Source organism: Sardina pilchardus, chromosome 11 (genome assembly GCF_963854185.1).
Source record: "Sardina pilchardus chromosome 11, fSarPil1.1, whole genome shotgun sequence".
Lineage (NCBI taxonomy): Eukaryota > Metazoa > Chordata > Actinopteri > Clupeiformes > Clupeidae > Sardina > Sardina pilchardus.
The window spans coordinates 11182599-11202282 of record NC_085004.1 but is presented as its reverse complement, the minus strand read 5'-3'; the positions used below and the strand labels follow the sequence as shown (position 1 = coordinate 11202282).

At 44.7% G+C, this 19684-nt stretch overlaps 1 protein-coding gene across 1 annotated transcript; it reads right to left on the bottom strand.

Moving 5' to 3' along the window:
- Positions 1-1328: 1328 nt before the first annotated feature.
- LOC134095839 (nuclear cap-binding protein subunit 1) lies at positions 1329-19364 on the bottom strand. Its single transcript, XM_062549548.1, has 23 exons — positions 19181-19364; positions 18114-18202; positions 17767-17867; positions 17324-17480; positions 15891-15998; positions 13380-13501; positions 13110-13179; positions 12780-12995; positions 12395-12492; positions 12015-12078; positions 10234-10344; positions 9701-9765; positions 9491-9553; positions 9288-9362; positions 8124-8227; positions 7652-7774; positions 6304-6406; positions 5246-5339; positions 4999-5102; positions 4793-4910; positions 3449-3589; positions 2965-3078; positions 1329-1918 (listed from the first exon to the last, which is right to left on the bottom strand). Exons 1-23 carry the CDS (start codon positions 19212-19214, stop codon positions 1805-1807), a joined length of 2388 nt encoding a protein of 795 aa, XP_062405532.1. The 5' UTR covers positions 19215-19364; the 3' UTR covers positions 1329-1804.
- Positions 19365-19684: the final 320 nt, after the last annotated feature.

Below are 19684 nucleotides of genomic sequence, written 5' to 3'. Positions count from 1 at the left end.
CTCTAACGTTCGACTCTACTCCTCTCCTTTTTGCTATACCCTTTTTGAGACAGACAGACAGACAGACAGACAGACAGACAGAGACACACAGACATAGACAGACAGACAGACAGACAGACAGAGACACACAGACATAGACAGACAGACAGACAGACAGACAGAGACACACAGACACACAGACAGACACACAGACAGACACACAGACAGACACACAGACAGACACACAGACACACAGACACACAGACACACAGACACACAGACACACAGACACACAGACACACAGACACACAGACACACAGACACACCCTAGACTTTTTTTTTTTTTTTGCTGTTGATTGTTAAAGGTAGGGTATGGAATGAGCTTTTTTGGCCATTTTTGCAAAATCACTTGAAATCCTATTCCTAACCCACTTATAGCCACTAAGTTGGAAGCACTGAAATGGAAATTAAACACGTCAATCATCTGCGGAACGGGCAGGGCTCGAAAAACTCCAGCCAATAGAATTCCTCACCCCATACCATCATTTCACAGCTCGATCGTCAATCTAACGTCTTACTCCTCTTCCTACTCCCCCTCCCCACCGCGCGCGACCCTTTCGAAAGCTGGTGACCGCGAGTCAGTGCTGAAACGACACCAACTGCCTGCGGCTGCACGTCCATGTTCCCCTCTTGTTGTGTCACTTCATTTCTATACAAACAAACTAACTAAGGCAGCGGATACCTACGGAAACTCAATCACCCACGCAATAAATAAGCTATGTAGCAAAAATTACATTTTACCATGACACGAAGAGTGCTGTAAACATGAAATCGAAACTTAACAGCTTGGAGCTACGGTGGAATAGGCGAACCAACGGGGCAGCACTAAACTCGGATATTTCAGGAGATAATCGCCCTGGTAAGAACAAACCAGATTCTGTTAAAATATACACACCTATGGCTACTGAACCATATGTACTACAACCCTTTGGAGGTGAATAGCCTAAAGAATGTAATTGGGGAAGTTGATGTGAGTGATTGTATGGAGACTAGAGCTCATAGCGCTGTAGACGCCAGGATGGCATTTCATTTAGCCTGGCTCGCTCTCGCGCTGCGCATTTGAATTGTCGCTCGTGCATGGAGGGCGGGACTTGAGGTTGTATATGTTCAAACTCTGCCGTCCGTTTTGCTAATTCCGTACCCAACCTTTAAATGAATGTTAAATGGTTATACAGCCTGACTTTTGTTGTGGTCTACGAACTGGTCATGACACAACACACACACACACACACACACACTCTCGCTCTCCCTCACACACTCTCAGGGACACCAAGAGTCAGACAGAAGGGTAAAAATAGGAAGACGTGTATTTCAGTAGGGTCTGAAGGCTCACACAGATTCCACCTGAGCGGACACACACATGACCTTTCAACCCTCCCATCCCGCAAAGCCCTCCCCCCTCCCCGCTGGAACACATCTATGAGTCACAAAACTACCAGCAACTGAAAAATAAAAACAAAAAAACAATAAAAACAAGCAGAAGGAAAAAATAACTGATTGACACTGGAACATTCTCAACCAGTGTAGTTATACTGTAGCTAAAAACACACATGCTCTCACTCTCTCACACACACATACACACACACGACTGTCCACCTCAGTCACATTCTTTCTTTCACACTCTCTCGTGCACGCACACAGACACACACACACAGGCTACAAACACTGTCATACAAATGGCCAGCTCCTCCACTGACACATTTCATCCCGAGTAAAGTCCAAATCCCCCCGGCCCTCTTGGAGAGAGTGCGTGTGTGTTTGGGGTTCAGAGTTGGAGAGCGCAGAACTGCTGGTAGACGTGCAAGATGTGGGGGTCCAGCTCAGCAGTGAACAGAAGGTGCTCCAAGGTCCCCATATACTGCTGGATGGTGCCGTGATGCTGGAAACACAAACACACACACACACACACACACACACAGAAGAGGAGTAAGATTCTGACCAATCTAAGGCAAACATGTTCAGGTCATTCATGCCGTGTGCGCGCTCGTATGTGTGTGTGTGTGTGATTGAACAGTTTTTCCGTTGTTTTGACTGGTAAAATTGATGGGAAAAAAAACAAATGTATGTTATCCAGAAATGATTCCTATAAAATGTAAGCCTAACTAACAGAACGTGTGTTAACAAAAAAGTCTGTTAACAGCCTACAGTAGGCTTCCTTAGTGTCTATTAAAGGGATAGTTCGGGTTTTAAGACACGAAGTTATATGGGTTCCCCGTCAGCAACGTTGTGCATCAGCACTGACTTACCCCGCAACAGCGTCCTGTGAGCCGAGATCCAGCCGGTTTTTGATGGTGAAGAAAGTAGTCCGGCAAGTTTCTGGGGTCACGAAAGTAAAGTGTTTTTCTTCTCAAAACCAAAACCAAAATTCAAACCTCGTTATCACTTACTTATTTTTCACGATTCCTATCACTGCGCGCTACTGACAGCTGGACAACATTTTTGTGGTGCAAATATATCACTCTGTTGAACGCATATGGTTTTGAGAAGAAAAACACTTTACTTTCGTGACCCCAGAAACCTGCTGAAGCAAATAGTCCGGCATCAAAAACGATCAAAAACCGGCTGGATCTCGGCTCACAGGACGCTGTCGGGGGGTAAGTCAGTGCTGATGCACAACGTTGCTGACAGGGAACCCATATAACTTTGTGTCTTAAAACCCGAACTATCCCTTTAACAGCTGACTAGACTTACTTTAACATCTGCTAACAGCCTACAATAGGACTACCTTAAAATCTATTAACAGCCTACTGTTGGTCTATTAATGTCAGATGACGATGATGGTAAATTTTAAGTTTGTCCGGTACAATACATTTTCTCCAGACATTGGACTGGCAAAACAAAATCCTAGCGGACGCACTGGTGTTGAGGTATGTGTGTTGAGGTGTGTATGTGTGTGAGGTTCATAGGAAGGAGGGAGAGCAGTACCATGAGGAAGACCTGCTGCAGTCTCTCGATGCAGATCTTGTACCAGCTGGTGTTGAAGTCAATTCCGCCCGTTTCACAGCGAACCAGATGCTCAGTCAACATCATTATAAAGCGCTGTGAGGGAGGCAGACCGGGACAGAGAGCTGGTGAGTGGGTGCATCTGTTCCAGAACTTAATCTGTACTCTAGGGTGAGTGTAGTCTGGCCATCACCAGACTAAGCTCAATCTTTTCATCATGAACATTAGTCTGGGGAGTCTGCTCTGTATTTCTGCTGCACAAGAGGCGTGATTAATGGGCATAGTTCAAAATGGGACTGTACGCATTTGGATAGTCCTTCAACCAATCAGATCAACGATCCGGGTGCGCCTGGTGGATAAGCTAGTTTGTGAAACAGGAGAGATAAATGTGCAGGTTTCCAGCCTGAGCTGCAGGGCGAAATCCGATTGTTTACCTAGCCTAGAGTAAATGTGACCTTTGACCTACCTGGAAGATGACCAGGAAGAGGTTCTTCTGCTCGCTCTGGGCCGCCTCCACCTTCTCCTGCAGGCGCTCGATCTGCTCCTCCAGCTGCATGTCCTCGTCCCCACTCAGACGGTCCATCTCCTCCTCGTCCCCACTGTCCTTCTGAGAAACACACACACACACACACACGTCAGGTTAAGAAATCCTTACTATCCTTGTGCCTCCTCAAGCAGTCCAGTTCCTCAGCCCGGCTGTCCATCCAAAAAACAGTCATGCAGCGTATCCACACACACACACACGTCTCCACACCCTGTCAAATCAGAATATGGCTATAACTGTACTTCTTCCAAAGTCTGAAGGAGGGGCCGTAAGGGCTAGAAACGTTACTAACTAAGCAAATAAAAGGAACTTTATTGGGAGCTCTTCGGTGTGCCGATCTTCACTTTTCTCAACCGTATATTCTTGATCCTGCACCCGGATAACTTGGAATGTGCGTGACTAAACCTTGCTTTCTACTGCACTGAAAAGACAACAAATCACAGATTTGCTATTTACTTACAAAAAGGTCCCTCATGAAGTTTGTTTATTTTTACTGTTGTGTTAAAAAACGGCAATGCAATTTTGGCAATTTCTTCATTGTTTCCTCGCTTTTTGCTTGCAGGTTTCTCTGCAGGGCTCTCCCTACAGCTTCAGAGTATATATTTCACAACACTCCTCAGTCAGTCGGTCCGTCTGCCTTTCCCTGTTCCTCCAACAACGGTTAAAGCCTACCTTACACTGACAGACTTCGACAAGATTTGAGAAAGATTCTTGAAAGATTGTAGTCTTTTGAGTAAAGCTTGAATAAGGGGCATTAGTTAAAGACTACAATCTTTCAATAATCTTTCCAAAATCTTGTCAAAGTCCGTCAGTGTAAGGTAGGCTTTACTTGCTTTAAGCATCTTTTCACTGGCTCTGCCATGACCAACACCGCTACCTTATTGTAGCTGGTGCCTGGCGCGTGTATGTGTAATGCAGTAAACCAATATGCCCGCCGGCCCCAAGTTGCAGGGTGTTATTTCCACTAACAGACACTAGGGGGAGTGAGACAGCCACCATTCACCCCAGAAAAAGTAATATCAGCACGCACGGTACATTCATTGTACTCCACTCAACAAATTGTGATGTTCTCAGAATTTTACTATCGGCTAGGTACCAAATGTTCAGTTCTCCTGACATCCCTAACACAGACACCATTTGTTCAAATCCACATGCCTCATCTTCATCCTAACTGTACTGTACCCCCCCCCCCCCCCCCGCCGCACACACACACACTCTCACGTGTGCACGCCTCATCTTCATCCATACTGTATCACACACACACACCTTTTTGTGTTGTTGTTTCTCCAGCTTGTCTTTGGCCTCCTCCAGCTCCTTCTGGACCTTCTGGACGTGCTTATTCATCTTCCTCAGAGTCGAATGGAGGATTTCCCACATGTAGAACCTACACACACACACAAACGTCAGGCTCATTCAGCGTCTCCTGGGCACCTCTGGGCTAATGCTGATGACGTCATCAGTGAGCGCCTCACCGTGTGAAGTCATGGGCCATGTCCTGAGAGAAGACCCAGTTGGCAACGGCAGCGCAGTCCACAATCTGAGTACGTACCATCTTGTCCACCAGCACCGCGATCATCTGAGAGGGAGGAAGGGAGGGAGTAAGTGTGTGTGTGTGTGTGTGTGTGTGTGTGTGCGCATGTGTGCGAAAGTGTGACTGAGCAAGTGTGTGTGAGAAAATGAAAGTGTGACTGAGCGTATGTTGCCTTATTCCCGACCTACCTGTGGGTGGGCCTTCCACACCTGGTAGACCACTTTGAGAATGTGAAGTTTCCCCTCATCAGAATCCGAAATAGCCTTGAGAACTTCATGGAACCTAAGACACAGACACACACACACACACACACACACACACACACACATAAAATACACAAGTCTGTCTGGACACCATTTGCATCGCAGAGGAGTGTGAGGGTGAGTCTGAGTGTAGTCAGTTGTATCCAGGGCCCAGGAAATGATGAACTAGATTAGCCTACGATGAAATTGTATACATTAGTGAGAGCTCTGTTGTGTGTGGTGTGACCGTGTGTGCGTGTGTGCGTGCGTGTGTACACACACTCACTTTGTGTACTCACTTGGCAAGTGCGCTGAAAGAGTGTGTGTGCACTCAACTGGCAAGTGCACTGAAGTAGTAGTAGTAGTAGTAGTAGTAGTAGTAGGAGTAGTAGTAGTGTGTGTGTGTGTGTGTGTGTGGTAGTAGTAGTGTGAGTGTGATCACTTGGCGAGTGCACTGAAGTAGTAGTGTGCGTGTGTGTAGCAGTGTGAGCGCAGCAGTGTGAGTGTGTAGCAGTGTGAGTGTGTGCTCACTTGGTGAGGGCACTGAAGGGGTGTGTGAGTGTGTAGCAGTGTGAGTGTAGCAGTGTGAGTGTGTGCTCACTTGGTGAGGGCACTGAAGGGGTGTGTGAGTGTGTAGCAGTGTGAGTGTAGCAGTGTGAGTGTGTGCTCACTTGGTGAGGGCACTGAAGGGGTGTGTGAGTGTGTAGCAGTGTGAGTGTGTAGCAGTGTGTGTGAGCTCACTTGGCGAGGGCAGGGCACTGAAGGAGTGTGTGTGTGTGAGTGTGTGTGTGTGAGTGAGTGTGTGTGCTCACTTACCGCATGAGCGAGCGAGTATACTCACTTGGGCGAGAGCACTGAAGGAGTGTGTGTGTGTGTGCGTACTCACTTGGCGAGAGCACTGAAGGAGTGTGTGTGTGTGCTCACTTGGCGAGAGCACTGAAGGAGTGTGTGTGTGTGTACTCACTTGGCGAGAGCACTGAAGGAGTGTGTGTGTGTGTACTCACTTGGCGAGAGCACTGAAGGAGTGGCTGAAGGACTTGGCTGCGAGGTGGAGAAGCGTCTGCAGGAACACCTCGATCTTCAGGGGGTTGAAGCTGTCGCCCTCATCTACACACACACACACACACACACACTTTAGAGTTACACGAGTGGAGCTGTGTCTCTACAGCAGCCTGTAGTGTAACTGTTCATCATAAATACACCTGGGGTGCGTTTCCCGATAACGATGGATAGACGCACTTACGAGGGTTTTCTACGATTCATCCCAAGATCGATCGTTTGGTTTTTCCGACTGTTTCCCGAACATGCTCGTAGCGTGAACGCGCGTGCACCGCTCGAAGATGCTCTGAAGGGGACTGTCCACGTTAAAAGTTCTGAAATATCCCCTAATTTGATGGTGATGTCAGGTGACTGCACGTCACAGCTAGGCTTACCGTCTGAACTTCGGATCTATAGCCTACATTAATTAACATCAATACGAAATAGAAAACCATTGACATCTGCATGTAAGCATCCCAAGTAGGCTATATACCACACACATGCATACACAATTGCTATTATTTAACATTAGATTGTTGCCCCATCTTTATGTTTGTTGGAAGATATGTAACATAGGCTATTAGGCTTTGGCTAGCTTAGTCCTAAATCGTGCCAGTTCTTTGCCAACCCACTCGTGAGAGCTTGGTGTGCTGCCTGTGCAATAACGTTTCGAGGTGTCACGCAGAAGTTTGAAGAAAGAGGTCGAGTAAGAAATTGAGGAAATGTGTAGGCTGGAACATTAACATAGCCTAGACTAAGATTTTGACGCAGCACAGACTAAAACCACATTTTCCTTTCTCTGTTTTTACCTCATAGGCCTAATAAAAGATAGCCTACACAAAGGCACAAAGATAATGACAAACTTTTCTGGCAACGTCTGGTTTCATAACTTGCTATTTTTGTCCGCTTTTAATCACATTCTTATGTCCATTGAATTAATGCTGTTTTGCACCCCAACATCTGCAGTAAATACAATAAAGAATGGTAACTTAAGTTGGATAATGATATTCTTAGTTGTAATCCCCCTGCATATCCTGCTGGTGACTCCACTGAGGCATACGCGTTAAGACGCTCTTAGTCAGTAACGAGAACTCAGGAGCACTCGTAGATCTATGAGTGTTTTCACGGTGCTCTTATGCTACAATGGTTTCGGGAAACAGTCAGAAAACCTTAAGACGTTCGTAAGAGGGACTTTACGATCATCTTAGGCTTACGATGCTTTCGGGGAATGCACCCCTGGCATCTGTGTGTGTGTGTGTGTGTGTGTGTGTGTGTGTGTGTGTGTGTGTGTGTGTGTGTGTGTGTCTAAGTTACCGTCATCATCCTCCTGGTTGGGGTTAGGCACATCTCTAAGGACGGCGATGATTTCCTCATTGGTTGCCCTGTTCTTGATGGCGTTGCCAACGGAGATCGATACAGCGTATCCAGGCAACGAAGCTGTGGGGACAGAGATTTAACGGTGTGAGCATGTGTGTGTGAGCAAGTGAAGCGAGTGAAATGGCTGAATGTCCATGCCCCCACTGGAGGGCACTGAGATTCAGCCGAATACGTGAGTGAACGAGCGAGAGAGGGTGACACAGAGCAGGAGAGTGAGAGAAAGAGTAGTTGATGGAGTGAGAGAGAGAGAGAGAGAGTGAGTTGATGGAGGGAGAGAGAGAGAGTTGATGGAGGGAGAGAGAGAGAGTTGATGGAGGGAGAGAGGGGGAGTTGAGTGAGAGAGAGTTGATAGAGTGAGAAAGAGCGAGTTGATGGAGGGAGAGAGGGAGTTGATGGGAGTGAGACTCACTGCTGGTGTCCTCTCCATATTTGTACACGAAAAGAGGATCAGCTGGAATTAGAGCAGAGAAACTGGGGGGGACGATGTCCACGATCCGCTGGTGGTATGACAGCCTACACACACACACACACACACACAGATACTAAATGATACATACTCCACAGAGAGATACGCCAATGAACATGAATGTACAGTGAGGAGAAAATGTATTTGATACCATGCTAAAGTTGCCTAAAAAGAGGAATATAAAATCATCATTTGACAATTGATCTTAATGTCTTCATTCAAAAAATGAGTAAAAATAAAACCGCTAAGGACACCAATTTTCTTTGCGATTGAAGAACGTATCGTAAATAAATAAATGTTCTTCCTAAATGCTAGGGGGAAGGAAGTATTTGACCCCCTATGTAACCCTATGGGAATTTAGCACATAGGGTTAACATAGGGGCTGGCAGATTTTTATTTTTAAAGGCCAGCTATTTCATGGATCCAGGATATTATGCATCCTGATAAAGTTCCCTTGGCCGTTGGAATTAAAATAGCCCCACATCATCACATACCCTTCACCATATCCAGAGATTGGCATGGGTCTTTTTCCAGTAGGCCTATTAGCCTGTTTGATGCTCATTGAGCTCAATGCAAATCAAATAGGCTAATAGGCCTTTTGGAAAAAGGACCATGCCAATCTCTAGCTATGGTGAAGGGTATGTGATGATGTGGGGCTATTTTAATTCCAAAGGCCAAGGGAACTTTAACAGGATGCATAATATCCTGGATCCATGAAATAGCTGGCCTTTAAAAAATAAAAATCTGCCTGACCCTATGTTAACCCTATGTGCTAAATTCCCATAGGGTTACATAGGGGGTCAAATACTTCCTTCCCTTAGCATTTAAGGAAAACATTTATTTATTTAAGATACATTCTTCAATCACAAAGAAAATTGGTGTCCTTGGCGGTTTTATTTTTAGTCATTTTTTGAATTAAGGCATTAAGATCAACTGTCAAATGATGATTTTATATTCCTGTTTTAGCATGGTATCAAATACATATGCTCCTCACTGTATATGCAGAGGTGCCGCAAACATACGTGTGTGTGTGTGTGTGTGTGTGTGTGTGTGTGTGTGTGTGTGTGTGTGTGTGTGTGTGTGTGTGTGTGTGAATTCGGTACCTACCTCATGCACTTCTCAAGCACCTCTTTCACAAACTTGGGTTTGGGCTTCTCAATGTCCACAGTCAAGCAATCCGCCCTGAGAACACACACGCACACTTTTTAAGAATGGCATCACCGGTTCTACAATGAGAACCTACTGATGTGGGGCATGCACATACATGTGCCCTGTCTCTCTCTCCCCCGCCCCCCCCCACACACACTTACCAATCATCCCAGCTCCAACGGAACTGGAAGTTACTCAGATGGTGTGCGAACCAGTTGATCAACCTGTGAAGACAGACAGTTAGATTGAGAGTGTGAACACATGCTGTCCGGTCTCATGTAGTGTGTGTGTGTGTGTGTGTGTGTGTGTGTGTGTGTGTGTGTGTGTGTGTGTGTGTGTGTGTGTGTGTGTGTGTGTGTGTGTGCGCTCACCGATCGATGCAGGTGGTGTGCATGGTGTCCAGTCTCATGTAGAGCATCTCTGTGGCTTGGGCCAGCTACAAACTCACTTCAGGAAACACACACTCCTGACTGACGAGCACATGTAAGTGTAGGTGCATTCTGACTGCTTTCTTTTCCATTAAAAGAATAGTGAAGGGAGGGTGTCGTCACCCCACCTGGCCTCAAAAGCTTGTACTAGTACTTTGTAGTGACTAACACTTAAGTATGATTTATAATACGCTACTTGTCATACTTAAGTACCGTAAATAATAAATGCTTTAAGACTTTGCTTAAGTAGTATGCTAATAGATCACAATTACTTTTCTGATCAGATATCTGTATTTGTACTCAAGTGTAGAAGAGTTTCAAATACTTTACACAACTGGTCATGTCATATAGAATATCCATATCGCTACGGAAGATGAAAACCGGACAGAAATAGGGTCTCACAAATAATGTGGATATCAGAGAGAAAAAGAAAGCAAGAGAGAGTATGTTTTTCTGTCTGTGTGTGAGCAGGATACGACTTGAGGCAGTGATCCGGGCTGCAGCTTGCAGAGTTCGATGAGCAGAGCGGTGTACATCACCTCTATGTGTGGGGGGGCCGGCAGCTGGAACAGCTCTCCAAAGATCACCTGAACACACACAATTCAGAAGTGGGACAACTGCTTAATGGCTTTATACCTGAATAGTGATTCGTTTCTGAGTTTGTGAGGGAGGGATGCTACGGTGCGTTATTGGAGTGGTTCCCACAGTAGGGGTGAGGACACTTTGTGAGATGATTTTCCAAAATAATAACAAATAAAGTTAAAACTGTTAGAAATAGTGCAACATTTCATACACTTACAATAAAAGCATTGAATAAATGATATTGTTGTTAAATTATAATATGATTGTTAGGCTGTTATTTTCTTTTGTGATATTATGCTTGTTTTGCTATAGGCCTATTAGCGTATGCGTGTGTGTGTGTGTGTGTGTGTGTGTGTGTGTGTGTGTGTGTGTGTGTGTGTGTGTGTGTGTTGTTGCACACAACATTTGTATACTTCTGCCACCTCCTAGGATAGTGGGTTCTGTTGGACTGTTCGGTTCCAACAGAACCACAGGAAAGTTCAAATCCACTATAAGGGAATGTTTCAGATGTCAATACGACAGCAAAGGTAAGAAAACCGGAAACGAGCAAAGCACAATCTGCAACCCTTGCTTGTCTACTGCGGTCTACTTGAGTGGAAATGTTTCTATCATGATGTAGCACATTGTGCCAAATGTAATCATTACAAGTGCCGCAGGGAGATTCCACTTCTTAGAAAAACTAAAACATCTCGCTGCTCCTTTCCAATAACAACATGTGGCAAAACCTCTAGAGGAAGCAAAAGCTGCTAGCCTAGAAATCTAGATGCCCCTAACGGCAGCAAATGTAATTTTTGGCTGGCGGGGCAGTCTAGGCACGATCCACTGAACTTAGGAGCTGAGAAACTGAGAAAACGGACGGCTCAATCATAGCGTGTATAGAGTCGGCGGGCGGGCTTAACATAATAGTGACTGACATGCGACCAGAAGTTGCGATGGTAACTAATCCTGCTATTTGAAAACAAGAAGATGATTCATTTAGCGTTATGCCGTTATCCTATTGCGTGGAGAGGGAAGGTTATGCATCCTGCTACTTGAAGACAAGACGATGATTCGTTTAGCACTATCCTATTGCGGAGAGGGAATTTGAAAGACAACTGTTTAACCCACCCCTCCGATTGAGCCCTGCTTACGGTGAGTTCCCAGACCCTACATCTTGATGTGGGTCTGGCTGGTCAGGCTAAAAAGCTGCCCCACTGCAGCACAAACTGTGGGAACCAGAAGTGCGTTCAAATTTGTATAGGTGAGCATTTGCAAATAGGTTTGCACAATAGAGTGTTTGGCTGAGGAGGTAGTTCTCCACGAACATACAGTGGAGCTAAACATGAGCTAGGTGAAGCGCTACCATTGCAATGGGCTGCTTACACCAAAGAGTTCAAATTTAACGCTTCAGAGAAAACATGTTCGCCAGGAACGTTTACCACCATTTACCAAATTGGAACACACCTGACCTTTGGTCTAATCTCTTACACACACCACACTCTGATTGGATTTGTTTTGTCTATTGGCAAAATGAACAACTGATTACATGTCCATTGAAACCAATGGTATTGTAACTGCACCGTAACCATGGCCCAAAAACAGTGGTGCATACTGAACCGTGAACACACTCTACCGTTGCATCCCGTGTGTGTGTGTGTGTGTGTGTGTGTGTGTGTGTGTGTGTGCTTTGACTCACCTCAACTATGTGGTAGTTCAGTGGGATCTTGTTCTTGCCTGGGTAGCTGAGTAGCTGGGCAGCACTGCACAGAGCAGGGGTCAAAGGTGAAAGGTTAGATGTCAGAGAAGAGGAAGCATCACTGGTGAGGATGAGGAGTGAAGTGAGGGGGACACTTCATAAATACAATACTACAGGCAATAAGAACTATACTTGTTGGTGTAACGCTAAGTAGTCTTATTAGTACCAGAAATACTACAGGTAAGAAGCAGTATACTTATTGGTGCAATGCTAAGTAGTGTTATTAGTACAATAAATACTACACTGATCACTACCATACTACATAAGTACACATTACACTAAGAGCTTGGCAAGTATGGATGGACAGGGCGAGGGCTCACCAGGTCTTCCTCTCCCTCCAGTGAGACTTGATGATGCAGTGCAGATTCTCCTCAATCACAAAGCGCTCCACCGAGTGACTGCCAGGCATCACAGGACCCTACAAACACACAATTACAAACATACTGTACGCGTGTTGATTTGGTCAAAGTGTCAAGTGTGACGAGACGTTTGCAGAAGCTACAACAATCTCATAAAATGGCTGAGTCACAGAGAAATCAGTATCTTTTCAGTGCTATTTAGCGTTCCTCTAATGGCAAGTGTTCACCTCAGGCCTTGGGTTAGCTTGACGTCGGCATGTGTGTATATTCGCTGACCTCGGGGCATCAGTGTATTTGGAAATGCAGAAGACAACGCAGGAAACAGTGTGTGTGTGTGTGTGTGTACCTCGGGGGCGTCCGTGTAGTCGAACATGCGGAAGACGACGCGGGGCATGGGGTAGCTGGCGTCGGGGGTGTGTGCGGGCGGGGTGAATGGGGGCAGGTTGTGCTGCAGGGCCTCGCACAGCACGCTGTCGAAGGCCACGTACGGACGCATGATGTGCCGCTCCTGCCAGCGGTCCTTCTTCAGCTTCTGGACCTGAGCGTACAGACACTCCAGGTACTACAGGAGAGGAGGAGGAGAGAGGTCACACACACACACTACAATGTCAATATGAGCAACTTTACAGGTAATAAACACACACACACACACACACACACACACACACACACGTACCTCTTCCTGTGGATGTGGTTTGTCTGCACTCCACACCTGCAGCATGGGCACATGAATCTTCTGCCTCTTTCTGAAACAAGAAACACATATTAGCCAGCCAATCATAGATCAGTACATCACCGGACAGCCAGGGCCAGAGAACCATCATGCCCTTTACAATTCGACAGCGAGACAGACCCATCCCACACAGGCTTAGCAGGAATATGCCTCAAGCTTTTAGACCCACTTGAGGTAGGCCACAATCTGGTTTAGGAGGGGATATAGACTCACTTAAGGTAGGCCTCGATCTGGTTGAGCAGGCGGTCCATCTCCACGTCTTTCTTTTCATACAGCTCCTTGCCCACCCAGGGTAAACATGACAGCACCACATACACAAACCAGTCACTGCGCACCTGCAACACAAAAACACCCACACACACAAATCGGTCACATCATGCATCAGTACACCCACTGGGGGGGTATTCCATCAACCTCGCTAAACAAGGCGGCGCTCAACAGAAATAGCCTGGCTTGAACTAGTGTAGACTTCCACTTGAAGCTAAAGCCGTTCCATTAACTCAAGTTAGCTGCATCTTGCCCTCGTTTATTCAAACGAGGCTAAAATCAGCTTCATGTCTGCTCGTGCACGAGGTAGAAAAGTAGACCAAAACCATAGATTGATGAAAAGAGGATGCATGTCGTAAAATTAAGGCAAACTAGAAGATTTCAGTTCGATTTACAAGCGCCATCTACAGGATTTTCATCGGAAGTAATCAAATTGAACACGAGAGAAAAAAATAGAAGTAGTTGCCTAAAAAGGAGAATAACGAAATCGTAGGCCTACTGTAAATCGCTAAACAGTAATTATGATGGTTTGAATTGGGACTTTGATTGTCTTCACTCTGAACAAAACGAGTGAATAAGCAGGCTATTTAAACTCAAAACAACTTTGGCATAGGCTATTCAACAATAAAGATAACCTACGTTTGTAAATTAAAAGGGTTCACTCTGAAATATTTTTTCGGTGGTCATAAAATAAATTGGTAGCCTATTGTCCTGGGAGTATTGGGAGAAAACCTAGCCTATTGTCTCCCATAAGCATATAGTTCTGCCAAAGTGTTTGTGAAATATAATTAGCCTATCTGAAATGCAATATTGGCTTTCAATATGTCATTTCATATTTAATTTCTGTAATACAGTTGGTTTGATATCCGAACTACATGCATAATTAATTAGACTATGAAGCGGTTTTAATTATTATAGCCTTTACAGAATTAGGCTATAGGCTGGCTTGCCGTGCATCGTATAGCACACTGACAGCCTGCCTACTGTCACTGAAGCTACTGTATATGACCCTTAATAATGATGCCTTTCATTAAAGAGTATAACTAAACATGGCAATATTAATGTGTTAACATAGTCTATGTAAATTCATCGCATGGGAACCGAACCCGAGAACACGCAAAACATGCCTCGGTTGTTCTCCTGTCACGCTGCGCATGACACCACGAAAGACGTACGTTACGCATAGCCGCAAGATTCCTTGGACCACACACATATCAAGTTCAAACAATGTAAGTTGCATAATTTTCAGAAATTCATTTAAACTAGCGGATAGGTAGCCTTAATCAATGCTTGCAACACTGTCGGGAAAAAGTTTCTCCTTCTATTTTTTAAAGGGATATTACGCCATTTTTGGAAATACGCTCATTTTCCACCTCCCCTCGAGCAAAACAATCGATATTTACCTTGTTCCCGTTCATCCAGCCATTCTGTGAGTCTGGCGATACAACTTTTAGCTTCAGCCTAGCATAGATCACTGAATCGGATTAGACCATTAGCTTCTCGCCTGCTAGCTTCATGTTTAAAAGTGACTAAGATTTCTGATAATTTTCCCATTTAAAACGCGTCTCCTCTCAAGTTAGAAAGTGCAATAAGACCAACTGAAAATGAAACCTGGCGTTTTTCTAGGCTGATTTGACATGGAACTACACTCTCATCTGGCGTAATAATCAAGGCAACTTGCAAACGTACCATAGGCGCAGTGATATCGTACGCAGCATCTGAAAATAGTCCCCATAGACATCAAGCAGTAGTAGTGCCAGTAGCTGCAAGTTGCCTTGATTATTACGCCAGATGAGAATGTAGTTCCATGTCAAATCAGCCTAGAAAAACGGCAGGGTTCATTTTCAGTTGGTCTTATTGCACTTTCTAACTTGAGAGGACACACGTTTTAAATGGGAAAATTACCAGAAATATTAGTCACTTTTAAACATGAAGCTAGCAGGCGAGAAGCTAATGGTCTAATCCGCTTCAATGATCTATGCTAGGCTGAAGCTAAAAGTTGTATCGCCAGACTCACAGAATGGCTGGATGAACGGGAACAAGGTAAATATCGATTGTTTTGCTCGAGGGAAGGTGGAAAATGAGCATATTTCCAAAAATGGCGGAATATCCCTTTAAGTTGTAGGCTACAGGTGACGAAAGCACAGGTTGACGGAACCAACGGTTTGGGACTCGTTTTCCGACTGGTGTTTTTTATTTGCAACACAGATTAATTTAGCTCGGCAGTTAGCCTGCCACCGACCAGGTTAGTTCAGAAGCATATGTTACCCCAGCAACTCAGCTGAGATTCCTGTTAGCGGGAGTAATGGAACCGAGCTCTCTCTAAAATTAGCGAGGCTTATCAAAGTTAGCCGCGATTTACGGTTAGCTCGCTTGATGGAATACCCCCTGGGTAGATAGTACCTCTTGCACATCCAGTCATTGCACACCTTCAACACACACACACACACACCTTACCTGGGGTATGTCTTCTTCTTGAGTGACACTCACAAAGTTTTCAAACATGGCCACCATGGAGGGAGCAGCGATGACATGACAATTCACCAGGTCAGACAGGAACCGAATCTGTCACACACACGGTTACTTAATCAAACAATATACGGCAAGAGGCAGCAGGTTCCAGTGATTAAAACAGTTACTACCTATACCTTTTTTGTATTTCATAAAAACAATAGCAAGCACAGCAACAAAAAAAGTAATAATTTATTTCTGGGTAATCATTCTTCCACCCCAATTTTGTTTATATATCAGAACGATTGCCAAGAGATGCTAAGATGCAGCAATTCTAACTTTTGTATCAGTTTGTGGTGGCACAGAAGTATAGACGAAATGGGATTAGAAGTGTTAGAAGCTAGCAGACCTGAAACACACACAGTTATTTAAGAGTCACTGAGCTGGCAGGTCAATCCCTCTCAAAACACACACACCTGCCACACAAACAGACATACAGTGGGTATAGTAAGTATTCACACCCATGCTAAAGTTGACTAAAAAGAGGAATATAAAATCATCTTTTGAGAATTGATTGTAATGCCTTAATTCAAAAAATGAGTAAAAATCAAACCGCTAAGGACACTAATTTTCTTTGTGATTGAAGAATGTATCGTAAATAGATAAATGTTCTTCCTTAAATACAGGTTGCATAAGTATTCAACCCCTATGTTAAATTCCCATAGGAGCAGGAGGATTTTTTATATGTTTTTATTTTTAAAGGCCAGCTATTTCATGGATCCAGGATATTATGCATCCTGATAAAGTTCCCTTGGCCTTTGCAATTAAAATAGCCCCACATCATCACATACCCTTCACCATAGCTAGAGATTGGCATGGTGCTTTTTACAGTTAGCCAATTAGCCTGTTTGATGCTCATTGAGCTCAATGCAAATCAAACAGGCTAATAGGCTAACTGGAAAAAGCACCATGCCAATCTCTAGCTATGGTGAAGGGTATGTGATGATGTGGGGCTATTTTAATTCCAAAGGCCAAGGGAACTTTATCAGGATGCATAATATCCTGGATCCATGAAATAGCTGGCCTTTAAAAATAAAAACATATAAAAAATCCTCCTGCTCCTATGGGAATTTAACATAGGGGTTGAATACTTATGCAACCTGTATTTAAGGAAGAACATTTATCTATTTACGATACATTCTTCAATCACAAAGAAAATTAGTGTCCTTAGCGGTTTGATTTTTACTCATTTTTTGAATTAAGGCATTACAATCAATTCTCAAAAGATGATTTTATATTCCTCTTTTTAGTCAACCTTAGCATGGGTGTGAATACTTACTATACCCACTGTATCTAAAGGTTTGTACGCTAGCAGATCTGTCGCGCACACAGTTAGTTGTGGGTCTCTGAGATGGCAAATCTCACACACAGACACACACCAGGTAGGCGGCCTCGTCGTACAGGTTGGCCTTCAAAGTCTCTTTCAGCTGGCGGATCATGGCCTCCACAAATTCTCCTCCAAAGTTGTAGTTCCGTGCATTCAGCAGTCCAACCAGAGTCGTGTAGACAGTCAGCTTCTCAGGGAGCAGACGAGCCCTAAACGCACACACACACACACACAATCATCATCCATAACCTTCGAAGCGTGGTGAACTGAGTATGCAGGTGAAAAATGTCTCCTAACAGACACAATAGAACATCTAAAGGACACACACATTTCATCAGAGGAAGCAGCTGATGTGCAGCAGTGGCCTACTCTCTCGCCCCTGATTCGGTTATTTTAAACTTCAAAAGGTAACTATAGACACACTAGTTCTAATTTGACAAGGGCGGCTGTTGAGGAGAGAGATGTGGGGTTGTCAAGGTAACAGGAGTGTCATACACGGAGCAGAGGATGCGCAGAATCTTGCTCTTGTAGTTGGGAAGGTCCGCCTCCAGCACCCCCGCCAGTCCTTCCAGATTACTCTCCAGTGACGAGGTGCTCTATACACACACAGAGAAAAATCGGGGGGATTCAGTAAAGTAACTCAACAATCTAACTTCACATCATATATGTAGCCCCATTACTAGCTTTGATGAGGTGTGGCATTTGAAGGCTGACAGCATGAGTTTATGGCATCAAAACAGCAGGGGCTTGGGCTTATGTGTGAGAGTGCCAACAGTGAATGCAAAAGGGTGGTGTGTGTGTGTGTGTCTTATCTAGCACTCTGCACTTGCAAGAGTGTGTACCTTTTCTCCCACTCTGCAGATGAGCGACTCCAGGCGGTCTTCGATCTCGATGGGCTCAGAGGTTCGCCTCCTCTTATGAGGCTGTGCACCTGGAACACGCAAACACAAAACATACTCCATCAGAACTAGAACTAGAATTCAAGGAACTGTCAGAAGAAAGACGAGTTGAGGCAACTGGCTGTTAAACAAGCAACAAGAATTACCATCCACAGTGCTCTGATGATGATTGCTGATTTCGAGAAGTGCACAGATGCTCATTATTCTAAAATCATAAACATCAGCCCCTGGCAGGCCCTTGCGCCCTCACCAACAAACAAAGTGTTATTTCTATTTGGCCATTTGTAGTATAGGATGGGATCTGTTTAAATACACCCTTGGAGCCTGATGGCTTGTTTGTCAGTCTGCATGTGTGCGTGTTCTTGTTCACCAACAAATGAAGTAACAAGTACACAACACGTCTCAGAACAACGCCGTGGTATTCCAGTTTCATCTCAGGCTTGCAGGCATATAACTGAGGATTCAATGGCGTTTCCCCTTGACACACGCCTTCGATGTCATCTGGACGCCGATAGGAAATCAGACAAATAGACTGCAGGTGGGCGTCAGTTCAGCCTCTGAGTAGGAGCGCTGCAGTGTGATAGCAGCTCTAATTAAACACTTGTTCAGATTCTTGTGTGTTTCACAAACAGCACGGCCATATTAAAAACAAGGTGATGTGTGAACTACCAAGTTAACAAGCATACGCAGCTTACAAGCTAAATAACCCATCATTAGCTTGCTAGCTATGAGCTGTGCGCTCAACGAGCCCGTTAGCAGCGCATTGTACTGATAACGTTAACGTATTCAACAGTTCCCACAAGTGTAAACCAATATTCCCAACAATAACTATACTAACTGATGACAATTTCAAAGAATGAACATCAGCTAAGTAACTATTTAGCTGAGTGGTCAGCTGTGTCATTCTAGCTAAAATACAATCACAGTTTTGCTCATGGTGGGATGGCACGCTCACTGCTCAAACGCAGGCTAACATTACTGCTTATTCGCTAACGTTACCAATCGCTTACCTTCATTTTCATCGCTATGTCGTCTCCTCGACATTTTACTTAATTAGATAGAATTCCAGACTCCCGAATGTGGCTGATAGGCTGTTAAATGGCAAATTAATTTCCGTATCGAAGGTTAAGCAAACAAAATCCAGGCTAACGTTTGAATGAACAGGACAAATGCTACTGCGGCTAAAAAATAAAAGCGGTGAGATTCAAGCAAACTACTTCCGGTGAAATGATCCTTTCACCCGGAAATACACGGAGAACATAGGCAGGCAGAGAGAGGTTCGGGGGCGTGTTTACTATGATAGAGCACGCCCCCACCTGACGGATTATTCTGCCTACAATTTTATTTCTGATTCTACTAATTCTGCATTCAGCATTTTACATGCATATTAATAGAATTGCAGCTACAGTAGTTGCAGTGCAGACAAAGTGTAATTCTGTAGGCTACTCTTTGGTGCAGCGAATGCTACCAGTGCATCTGATAGCCTTGGAGTGCCTAGAGAAGTGGTGGTAGAG

What these genes read in the sequence shown, in the direction of transcription:
- LOC134095839 (XM_062549548.1), bottom strand. Translation starts at nt 19,214, where the DNA reads ATGTCGAGGAGACGACATAGCGATGAAAATGAAG. An exon ending in TCTGCAGAGTGGGAGAAAAG is followed by an intron (nt 17,868 to 18,113) that starts GTACACACTCTT and finishes GTGTGTGTATAG; the next exon opens with AGCACCTCGTCACTGGAGAG. An exon ending in AACCACATCCACAGGAAGAG is followed by an intron (nt 12,996 to 13,109) that starts GTACGTGTGTGT and finishes CCTCTCCTGTAG; the next exon opens with TACCTGGAGTGTCTGTACGC.